The 11,766-nt window shown below is 36.3% G+C and overlaps 1 protein-coding gene and 1 long non-coding RNA gene across 2 annotated transcripts; both read left to right on the top strand.

Moving 5' to 3' along the window:
* The first annotated feature begins 3,955 nt into the window (after positions 1-3,955).
* Positions 3,956-7,203, top strand: LOC138325642 (galactose-3-O-sulfotransferase 2-like). The gene is made up of 2 exons (XM_069271440.1): positions 3,956-4,002; positions 5,107-7,203. The coding sequence occupies exons 1-2, from the start codon at positions 3,989-3,991 to the stop codon at positions 6,290-6,292; spliced, it is 1,200 nt and encodes a 399-aa protein (XP_069127541.1). The 5' UTR covers positions 3,956-3,988; the 3' UTR covers positions 6,293-7,203.
* A 3,269-nt stretch (positions 7,204-10,472) lies between these two features.
* LOC138325643 (uncharacterized) lies at positions 10,473-11,520 on the top strand. The gene is made up of 2 exons (XR_011208813.1): positions 10,473-11,240; positions 11,314-11,520. It is a non-coding gene; the product is annotated as an uncharacterized lncRNA (long non-coding RNA).
* Positions 11,521-11,766: the final 246 nt, after the last annotated feature.

The following is an 11,766-nucleotide window of genomic DNA, read 5'->3' as shown; positions in this document are numbered from 1 at the left end:
TTTTTTCTGAAACATCTCGAACGCTTAGTTTTGGGTTCACACAAAAGTCAGAGTTGTACCCCTCCTTTTTAAACGTGCGAAAAATTATCTGGAGCACTATAAGTTTATCCCAAACTCAAATCAGATCTTTTGTTGCGCTGGTCCCTGTCTAAACTTTACGATGGCAGACGGACTAATCCAAAAATACCCTGAAATACCTATATACATGTATCTTTATTTTGTTTATTTCAACCGAGTCTTCCATCCTCAATTCAGTAACGCGAGTCTAAAAGGGACAAAACTCTGCCATCGTTGGGCGAGTATACCTGGGCCGTTTTCGTTTATTCAGAACAACCGGTTCGACCGTTGGTTGAAGTCATTATTTCGAGTATAAATCCTGACGGACCTACAGTTTTTGATCCAGGCCTGTGAGGGCTTTGTCAGGGCTCGTCTGAAAATAATGTTAAATCACCAGGTCCGTTGTTAATTAATAAACGAACAACTAGGTCCAACCAGTCAAATCGTGTAATCGAAAACGGCCCTGTACCCCTGTACATGTAGTGTCATCATGCAGTACTAAGTTTTAGGTAAGATATTAACTCAATCGGATACCAAAACATTGAATTTATTTAGGTTAATAGTTAAGATTCCTTTAAAGATTGTCTATTGCGACATTTGATATTTATTACAATTACTGTTTCCTGATTTCTGTGTACCCTTATTTTAGAGCATGCAGGTGTAGGTTTGAAACATTTTTGAGCGTTTCACACCCAAGCGGATAAAATTGCTCACTTCAACTTTTGTTATAGTTAATATAAAAATAGATTATTTACAATAAAATACCATTAGGGAAATAGAAAACCAGAATGGCGATAAATTGTCACATTGCCTGACACAAACAATGATATGATTGAGATTTTTATAGTTTTCTTGGATTCCACACAAATCTTGATATTTTAAATTTTTAATGCATTATTTTTTTCACAATAGAATGGAAAAAAAATCCAAATTTTATTTTTATGACGTTTTCTCTGTAAACAAACTCTCAATATTGTATTAAACGCTCTCAAAAGCCATCAGATAATTGTACTGAAAAGTATACAGAAATTGCCGTTTTCGTAATAATATCTACTCGGATAGATGAAAGTGCTACATGTAAAATATGGTTTTCACTGAAATGCATACTCAGTACGCACTCAGATGTTTATACTAGTGTCCACAATTATGTCATGCAGGTACAATGTAGGCCGTTTGATGGCCTAATAGTCCCATTTATGATTACAAGACGCATGGTGAGAGGCGACTAAATTTGGGATAAATCCTTTCTATTCTTCAGAATTGACTTCCTTACTTCTTCCTAACGTCTCCCATGACACCACCCACTTTTGATCTTGAATTGAACGCTCGCCTTTGTGAGGAAGACACTGGGATCTGTCCCCGGGCGGAGACACACGGTAGTCTATAAAATGGTAGAACTTCCTGCTCCTGTTTTGCATAAAGAAGGTTGGATGACTTAGTTTGCTCATTGTCAGGGTAGCGTGACCGTGTTGGATGTGCTTGTTCTGTGTCTTTGCCAGGGTCTATATACTATATATATATACTATATACAAAGATGGCTCCAGGTGCTCCCAAAAGCTCTTTCTGCTTTTAAAATCGGCAACACGTATTAGTTACTATAAAACTACGTGTCAATTCGGAATCATGTCTTAAATGGAGTAAGGCCGAATTCAAAATGGGACTTAGAATCAATGGTTGGGCACGTTGAGGATGGCCAATTCAAAATTGGGAAACTCATGGTTTGGCACGTTGACATAAAAAAATGTAGAGGATGGCCGAAATCAAAATGGGGCTTAAACTCAATGGTTGGGCACGTTGACATAGAGGATGGCCGAATTTAAAATGGGGCTTAAACTCAATGGTTGGGCACGTTGAGGGTGGCTAATTCAATTGGGGCTTAAACTCATGGTTTGGCACGTTGACATAGAGGATGGCCGAATTCAAAATGGGGCTTAAACTCAATGGTTGGGCACGTTGAGGGTGGCTAATTCAAAATGGGGCTTAAACTCAATGGGTGGCTAATTCAAAATGGGGCTTAAACTCAATGGTTGGGCACGTTGAGGGTGGCTAATTCAAAATGGGGCTTAAACTCATGGTTTGGCACGTTGACATAGAGGATGGCCGAATTCAAAATTGGGCTCGAATTCAAAATTGGGCTTAAAATCAATGGTTGGGTACGTTGAGGATGGCCAATTCAAAATGGGGTTTAAACTCAATGGTTGGGTACGTTGAGGATGGCCAATTCAAAATGGGGTTTAAACTCATGGTTTGGCACATTGACATAAAAATGTAGAGGATGGCCGAATTCAAAATGGGGCTTAAACTCGATGGTTGGGCACGTTGACATGGAGGATGGCCGAATTCAAAATTGGGCTTGAATTCAAAATTGGGCTTAAAATCAATAGTTGGGCACGTTAAGGATGGCCAATTCAAAATGGGGTTTAAACTCATGGTTTGGCACATTGACATAAAAATGTAGAGGATGGCCGAATTCAAAATGGGGCTTAAACTCATGGTTTGGCACGTTGACATAGAGGATGGCCGAATTCAAAATTGGGCTTGAATTCAAAATTGGGCTTAAAATCAATGGTTGGGTACGTTGAGGATGGCCAATTCAAAATGTAGCTTAAACACAATGGTGGGCACGTTGAGGATGGCCAATTCAAAATGGGGTTTAAACTCATGGTTTGGCACATTGACATAAAAAATGTAGAGGCTGGCCGAATTCAAAATAGGACTTAAACCTCAATGGTTGGGCACGTTGAGGATGGCCAATTCAAAATTGGGCTTAAACTCATGGTTGGGCACGTTGACTTAAAAAATGTAGAGGATGGCCGAATTAAAAATGGTGCTTAAACTCAATGGTTGGGCACGTTGAGGATGGCCAATTCAAAATGGGGCTTAAATTCATGGTTGGGCACGTTGACATAGAGGATGGCCGAATTAAAAATGGGGCTTAAACCTCAATGGTTTGGCTCGTTGAGGATGGCCAAAATTAAAAATGGTGCTTAAACTCAATGATTGGGCACGTTGAGAATGGCCAATTTTAAATGGGACTTAAACTCAAGGATTGGGGACGTTGAGGATGGCCAATTCAAAACGCCAACGCGCCTTATACGACCATAGATCTCTATATTACAAAAGTTTTGAAGCTGTCACGTTCGAAACCACGCAACACCTTTTAAAATATTTTATTTACAGTAGTTACTGTTAAATTATATGTAGATAATGGCTAAGTATTAGGAAAAAGTCAAAACTGTAACACATTTTGCGCTGCAGCCGTTCAATAAGATAAGTTAATTATGCTTTTTATATGGGGTCGTTTAAGGATTTCGATATTGTATATAGAGTAGATTATTCTTTATATGTCATTAAAAGTAACATTTAATAATATCATTTGTGATTGGCTAAGCCTAAAGTTACAAAACGTGTAAAATGAATCTGGGGACCGGGAATATGGTGCTAGCTTCCGTATTGAGGTATGTAGTCATTGGTTAGTTAGAAAATATCACTTGAAATAATGACAAATAGCGATAATGTGATAAGGCGTCATTGCTTGCCGCAAAAGTTACCCCGACGCATATTTCAACAAAGGTACTCGGATACTTAATGATGTTGAAATGTATTACATTTTGCTTTTGACCTTTAACATTACATGCAATGAATGGATGTTGCTTGTTCCTCCTCACCAATTTATACATTGCGCTAATCTCCGCTATTCAATATGGAGATTATGTGGACAAAAACATTGCAAATCACCCACAATGTACGTAAATGGGGTCACAGATTCAATGTACGGGTTGTCGTCATAAGCTGGCGAAATATTTATGTTGTAGTGTTTGTTGACATATCTGTATCTCAGAACTTTGATGGTATTATAAAATGAAAAGGGAGCATTGATATCGGCGATAGATCCAAACGACACTGTTGGTAATCGAACGCTGCCGTAGCGATGGGACAAGCCAGGTAAGAATTTTATGTATAACAGCAGATTATGTAATATAGCCTACTGATGCATATGTATTCTGATAGAATAAAAGTTAGCATTATAAGTGAGCTCGCAACGTCATTTGATACGGCATGAAGTTAGATAGAAGCATGCCAAAAACCGAATATGCAGACACGCTTTTGGCTAACAGAGCTTGACACTCCTACAAAACCATCAATCAAAGCATATATAATATGGAACTATTGAACTGATATTTTTATAGCATTATGAAACGTTTCAATTTAACATAACTTTTCAACACAGTTTTAAACGGTACATTGATTATATGATGTTCTCGCTGCAGACTGGACTGCGAACCCAGAACTGTGAGCAAAACTGTTCGACAGTACTTTTTTCTCCTGAAAAACGTATTTTGTTGCACATTTTCTGTAAATAAATCAATATGAATGTCTCTTCTTTTGCAAAATTTCGGCCACTTGGCTTTCTCAGCCGTATGGAATTAAAAACAAAAAACGAAAACAAAAGTAAAAAGTAAAAGTCAATCTTTGAAATTGAAGACAAAATATGCAAATGTACTGTAGCTAGTTTGAACTACATTTCTTGCAAAAATAACCATGTCATTATATTTACACTTGCTAGGCTTGTTCATTATATGCAAGTACAAGCCGATTTTGTTTACCATAACTGCATGGAAACATTGAACTTTGAACTTGCGTATGAAAATGTTCTATGCAAAGTAAAGGGGCTACTTTTTTAAAAGAAACACATGGCTTTGTTTACATTTTGACGCAACATTATGTGTATATTGTTGTTTTTTTCATAGAATTTTGGAAAAATGTAAACAGTACATATATCTTTAATACTTATATATGATCCAAATATTTTTAAAATTAACAATTGTATAAAGAAACGAGAAAAAATATCCCGACGGGCTACGTGCAGTGCTTTCATTTGTGTTGTCTCTGTGTTCGTCCTACGATCGAGTCTTTGGGATGGACGGATGTAAGACCTTCTGATCCTTGGATCACAAAATTTCCTAAATCAAATCGCACGAGAAAGAAATTTAGTTTACTGTATTAGAAGTTATGAAACCGATTTGATAGATACTATTTTTTCAACAGGTATCTTCTTATTGCTGGGTCATTCTTCATTGTCTTGGTGTTCGTTTGTGTAAAGAGTTCTGATTGGTCAGCAATCCCACAGATAACAGCAACACGTGACCAGAGTATCTCTTTTCCCCTCCTGTTAAGGAAACTGGACGTCACTAAAGATATCCACGAGGACATTGATGAACCTTTTGAACAAACTGATATAATATTTGTTAAAGTTCACAAAGCCGGAAGTTCAACCGTTGCAAACATTCTACAAAGGTTTGGCTCAGTTCGAAAATTGAATTTTGTACTTCCAAATAAAACATTACATGTACATGGATATAATTATATAGGTGAGCCAGGGGATTCCATTTCACTTGAAAACATTCTCCCCGTCCCCTCGGGCGAGCAATACAACATCATGTGTAACCATGTTACCTACAACAGAACGGTTTTCACGGATCTGTTCCCGACAAAGAGATTTTTCTACATGTCTATCATCCGTAGACCATTTGATCACTTTCTGTCGGTTATTCGCTATTACGGATATTCTGAAAATAGTTACATACAGGATATACTATCAATCAAAAACGAAAAACCTCTGTCTGAATATCTGAAAGCACCAGAGGACTATGAACCTATTGTTCCCTATGTCTCATACACCAATAACAGACAGAGCCTCGATTTGGGTATGCCACCCGAGGCGTTTGGTAACGAATCCACAATCCGTACTTATATCAACACCATTCGGAATGACTTTGATTTTATTATGCTTTTAGAATACTTTGACGAGTCGTTGATTTATCTTAAAAGGAAATTGAAATGGTCTTACAAGGAAATTATCTACCACCCTAAGAATAGTCGCTGGAATAACAAGAAATACACATTATCAGTAGAGGACCTTACTCGGTTAAGACGGTGGAATAATGCTGATTACATACTATATGAAGAATTACACCAGGATTTCTGGGAAAAAGTACGAAACGCGGGAGCTGACTTTTTTGACGAAGTACTTCATTTCAAGCGTGTTATTGAAATGGTTAGACTATATTGTTCTGCTGCGAACGTCACAAATGACCTTGAGGTTAAGACATCAAGGTGGGAGGCAGGTTTTACTATAACTCATATAGATTGTCTAATGATGGGACTTGATGAACTCCAGTTTCTCGATAAGATATATTACGAAAACTATGGTATAGTTCTATCAAAACCCTAATTGGTTGCGTGAATGCATAGGCTATAGTTCAAAACAAACCCATTTACTTTTATATGACATGTGAGGGCTTTATAGATCAACCAAACCGAAGTATGATTTATCATCTGATTTATCTATCATAATTATGATCAAGTCTTTCAATGTGATATCGCCTTGCTAGGTCTGAAAATTCAAAGCCACGGACACATGCTTTTCACCAAAATGCACAAAATATTTCTTCCATCCATTCTCGACGATTGCCTGAGTTCGGAAAATTTGGTGAAATGTTCGATTATTTATGCGATCACTCGCATCGGAATAGGAGTTTTCAACACCGCAAAATTGGTATTAATTTCTGTGATTACTTTTTGTGTATTGTCACCTGTTTTCTATGCCAACTGAAAAGTCTCCGTCCAGATGTATTTATATTTGTTCCTATATCTGATACGAACATGTGTGATATAGACGATTTGGTAATGCTCCTAATATTATTCTTTCATCATGCTTTCGTTTCTTGTATACGGAGACACTTGATATGTCATGTGAATGATACACATCGTCACACATAGTATGGAGTGTTTGTACACAGCAGAAAAATAAACTTGTCTACAATAACATGTCGGTAAATAACATTTCTTATTCATGACACATCAATATCATTGTATCTATGGTATTCCGTCTTTGAAATTTACAGAGTTACCTCCCTTGCGGGTAGGTATCCATTGTTACCGAAACTTACTGTGAAAAGTATGACGTTACACTCACAAACACATGATGTGTGTTTGATATCGCTAACAACCAACAAGGACAGATGATTCTGTAATATACAAATAAAGAATAGTTCCTTGTAATGTTTTGCTGATTTCCTACGAGTAATACATTGTTTATTGATGATATGATTTTTAAAGTAAACCGCTACAGAAGAAGTGTTATCGTGTTGTGATTGTCTATACTTTGGTCAGATGAACACATTTCTGGGTCTTTTGTGCTCAGAATTACAGAGAAGAATGTAAAGAAACAAACAAAAATAATCAAAAGGCCATGGAGATTGACAAGGAGGAGAAATAATTTAATTGAGTTTTAAATAAGATTAAAGATGTGCTAAATGAGTAATCATCTGAATTTGAAAAGATCAAAGGCGTCGTTTCTATGGTGTCAAAGATTGCGCTCGTATGTTAGGTATCGCCATTTATTGATAACTAGAGTTCACATCACTCACTGATCAAAAGGACACGATCATGTAACATTTGAATTTGTTTTACTTTCCCAAGACAGGCGAGAAATGTTGTCATTTCCCTCAGAATTTGCCATTTCAGACAGTTATGGATAGGATTAATTCATTTAAAACTATCTGTGCCATTCTTATAACCTTTTCCCTGGTAATAGAATTTGTCTTAAAAAGAGAATACCATGTTAAGAAAACTAGATTAAGATCCATTTCACGTTTTGATAAAAGTTCTCAAAAGTTCTTATTATTGTTGTTTTGCAGATTTGTCTAAAAAGGTAAAAACGCAACGGTAATGTTCCGATTCATATGCTGTAAAGGTATTTTTGCGAGTGTTTAATTTCACAATGAACACGTAAACATTTCGTTATATTATTTTTCTCGCAATAAATATGCCTGTTAACTTTTTGCAACATAGATTCATATAACACGAGGATACAATTTTTGCGTTAAAACGTCATTCGCGTAATAAGTGTAAATTCACCATCGCTTAAGTTTCCGCGCTTACAGTAGTTTTATACAACAATATCATAAAAATAAGTGAAATTGTCGCATCTTGAAATTATATTTTTCGTACATAATTTTTTTATACAATTTACAACTATACAATACGCTTTACCGCTATCAGTAATATCTTTTGGAATCTCACTTGAAGCAGTAGGCTAGGTACTGACTATAGCCTTGTGGTTTTTCTCCGGATACTTCTACTTTTATTCGCGCTTTACTTTTATATCAAGTCCTTAGGTGAACCCTACCACAAATAAAATCAATCTACATCAATAGTTACGAGCTTATCTAGATTAAGTCGTACACACATCCCAAATGCAAACGACACACTGACACCATTAATGTTAGTCGATCTGTCAGCTGGTTAAACACTGATATTGGAATTATAAAAAAGAGTGTTGCGAGGCAAATGTTAATATTGAAACGTGCTGTTTTATTGTTTGACGGACATACGAAACTAATATTAATTAAATGTGGCAGCTGCGAACACCTTCCGCTTGGCGCACGAAAAGACGAGGTATTAATGTTTCAATCTTGGCGTTTCATAGCGCAAATATTGATTGTCCTTGCGAGATTTGTAAAACTACACGATTGTGAAACCTTGCGTTTTTAAATGCCATTGCTGTTCACTGTGCCAAAATCTGGACAACATCTGGTGAATGAGCGATCAACAAATGCAAACAATTTGTACTTCGTGCAGATAGGGCGTTAGAATAAAAAGAGACTAAATCGTCAAAGGCGACTAAATTTAGGATTTTTTTCTTCCAAACTTCCTTTGATTTGTTTGTTTGATTGATTAATCAACGTCCTATCAATAGCCAGGGTCATGTAAGGACGGCCTCCCGTGTTTGCGATGCGTGTTTTGGGAGACTGCGGTATATTAATGTTACGTATTCTTGTTAAATGGAACAACAAGCAACACACTTCACCCAGTCATATTATACTTTAAAAAAAGTTAAAATCCTACAGCTGTATTCTTAAAGCTAGATCACGAAAATTTAGAATTCTGAAATATTACTATGACCCGCGATAATGACTTGTATACGGTATTGTACGGTCGTCCCAAATATACTCAGTGATCAGCAGAAACTAACATTCGAATATATTGCGTTGTTTGAGTAGAGATACGAACCCAAAGCTGACATGGCGACATCCCTTATAAGGATAAAGGTTAAAATCCAAATGCAAGGTATAGACAAGGGAAACGTTAGGATATATAGTCAGTGGGAATAGAAAAAATAATATCCTAAATTTAGCCGCCTTCAGAAAATATTGTTTAAAAAAAGTCTTCGGCTTGTGCTTTCAAAACGTTTAAGGGCAGCGGATTTTAGTTAGACATGTCACCATTTTTGTGAAAGAAAAAAGGAAACTGCTGTATTATCTCAAGATGGAACAACCGTTGTATGCCCGATAGCACTGCATGATGGTAGATTGGCGATTTAAAATGAATTAAAAATAAATTTCAGAATTGAGCAACAAATTGCAGATCCTGTTGTATATTTCCATAGGTTAACGTCTTATCGACAGCTAACTTATTATGGACAGCCTCTCCTGTGTGCCATGTGTTGTGATAATGTCTGACTATGTGAATCTTTGTCCTTATTCAGGTTACTAGCGCTGGTCCTTTGTTCCTATAGAAGGTTAACTTCCCGAACTCGTTAACCTTTAGCACCGTATCCTAGCCTGATAAGGGCCGGAGACGATGACCGTTTCTGTTCTGCTCCTGGCAGTGACCATTCGTCCTTAATGATTGATATAAATAGCTTTGGTGTCCTTTGTCAATTATCATTGCGGCGTGTTTACTTTTGTTGGGGTGAGATTAAAGCTGGTGACATTTCAAAGAACTTGTCAAAATGGGGAGACTAATGGCGGTATCTCGTTCAAAGTCAGTCTCGGTTAGAAAAATGTGGGTGAACATCGGCCTAAATATCATATCTCGTTTTAATGACTTTGTGATCTAGTTATTCCACTTGCTGTTTATTCTATCTGGTTCGTAATATAATCGTTGATTGCATACTTTGCTGACATCTTTGGCTGAATGCTTCAGCGAGATAAAGGAAAAGAGTTCCACTAAAACAAAGAGACTTAACACAAACATACAGCAGTCTTCCAAAACACAAAACACAACTCATACACGCAACACATTACATGCATGGGATAATGATCTTAAATGACCTTAATTTCCAATGTGTGGAATGTGTTTGAATATTTGTTTATTTTGGAAGGCTGCATATGTTCGTATTGAATTTTAATGCCCGACCTACAACATATTTGAGCAGTTGCACATTTGAGGAGTTGTTTGTTATGTAAAGAAAGTAATGTACATGTAGTATTTTTTCATAAAACAATGGTTAAAACGGAGCACCCCTTATTACACTGCTTTAAATATTTGATTGGAATTTTACTCTACTAGTAACAACTATAATTATCATTATATTGTTGGTTTAAATTGCTGGTGTTGTATTATTTGTTTATATTCTATATTTTACTTCATTGATATATCTTTTTTGTTGGTATGCTATAGTTTTCTGTAACAAGTTGTTCCTTGATATTTTATAACCAGAAAGTGATCTAGAATAGAGTATGGTTATTATTGTCTTCTAGTCGAAAGGACAGTTGATGTTTATGTTCATATATTTACACTTGCTATGCTTGGTCACTGTACGCTAATACTAGCCGATTTTGTTTAGGGTACCATAACTGCATGGTAACATTGAACTTTGAACTTGCGTAAGAAAATGTTCTATGCAACGTAAAAGGACTACTTTTTTAAACAAACACATGGCTTTGTTTACATTTTGATGCAACATTACGTGTATATTGTTGTTTTTCATAGAATTTTGGAAAAATGTAAACAATAAATACATGTTTTATATTTATATATGATTCAAACAATTTTTAAATTAACAATTGTATACAGAAACGGAAAAATATCCCGACCGGGGCGACGTGCTTTCATTTTTGTTAAAAATGATGGGTGTCAAATGTTAACATTACCTCTGTGTCTGTGTTCGTCATACGATCGAGTCTTTTGGGTGGACGGGCGTGAGACCTTCTGATAGAGGTCAGTTATAAACATATCCTCTTGTCTTTGTTCTTTGAGAATTTAATCATGTGTATTATAAAACATGCACCGCTAGTAATCCACGTGTTGACAGTTACGCGTCACCACAAATACATTGTATCCATCGAACACAAGTTGTTCCATCTATAGCCTAGATGGCAATGGATATAAGCGTAGATTATATAATCACATGGCTCCGAAGGATGTAATATCGTCAAGTCAGACGACAATCTCAAACAAATTTAGCTACTTGAACACTGGTGTTTTGACAACTTCGGAAAACTCCACTGTGTAAGCGTGCGTCAGCCTCGCCTCGCTGCACAATAACGGTCACCGAGTTCACACATGTGGCCGAGAACAAATACTTTATGTTATTACGCTATATATGAACTTTTTGCAAAATTTAATACCTACTTAAAGTTCTGATCTGATTAAATAAAAGTATCTCTGAAATTTACTTTGTTTGTCATGTTTATTTTACACTAAAATATTGAACTTTTTTGTCGTCGCGGATGAATAATTCTACCTTATGTGCAGCGTCATCATTCGCTGTTCAATTGAGTAAGCTCCTCCCACTTTTGACCGACTTTTATTGAATAATTACGTCACTTTCAAATGACGATTTTATTGCATAAAATATAAATACAAAGTCGTGTGAGTGTAAATATAGGGATTGGATTCCGTTTTTATGTTAACCAT

This window comes from Argopecten irradians, chromosome 6 (genome assembly GCF_041381155.1).
Source record: "Argopecten irradians isolate NY chromosome 6, Ai_NY, whole genome shotgun sequence".
Taxonomy (NCBI): Eukaryota; Metazoa; Mollusca; class Bivalvia; order Pectinida; family Pectinidae; genus Argopecten; species Argopecten irradians.
The sequence above is the reverse complement of the archived record's forward strand: the minus strand, read 5'-3'. Positions and strand labels throughout refer to the sequence as shown.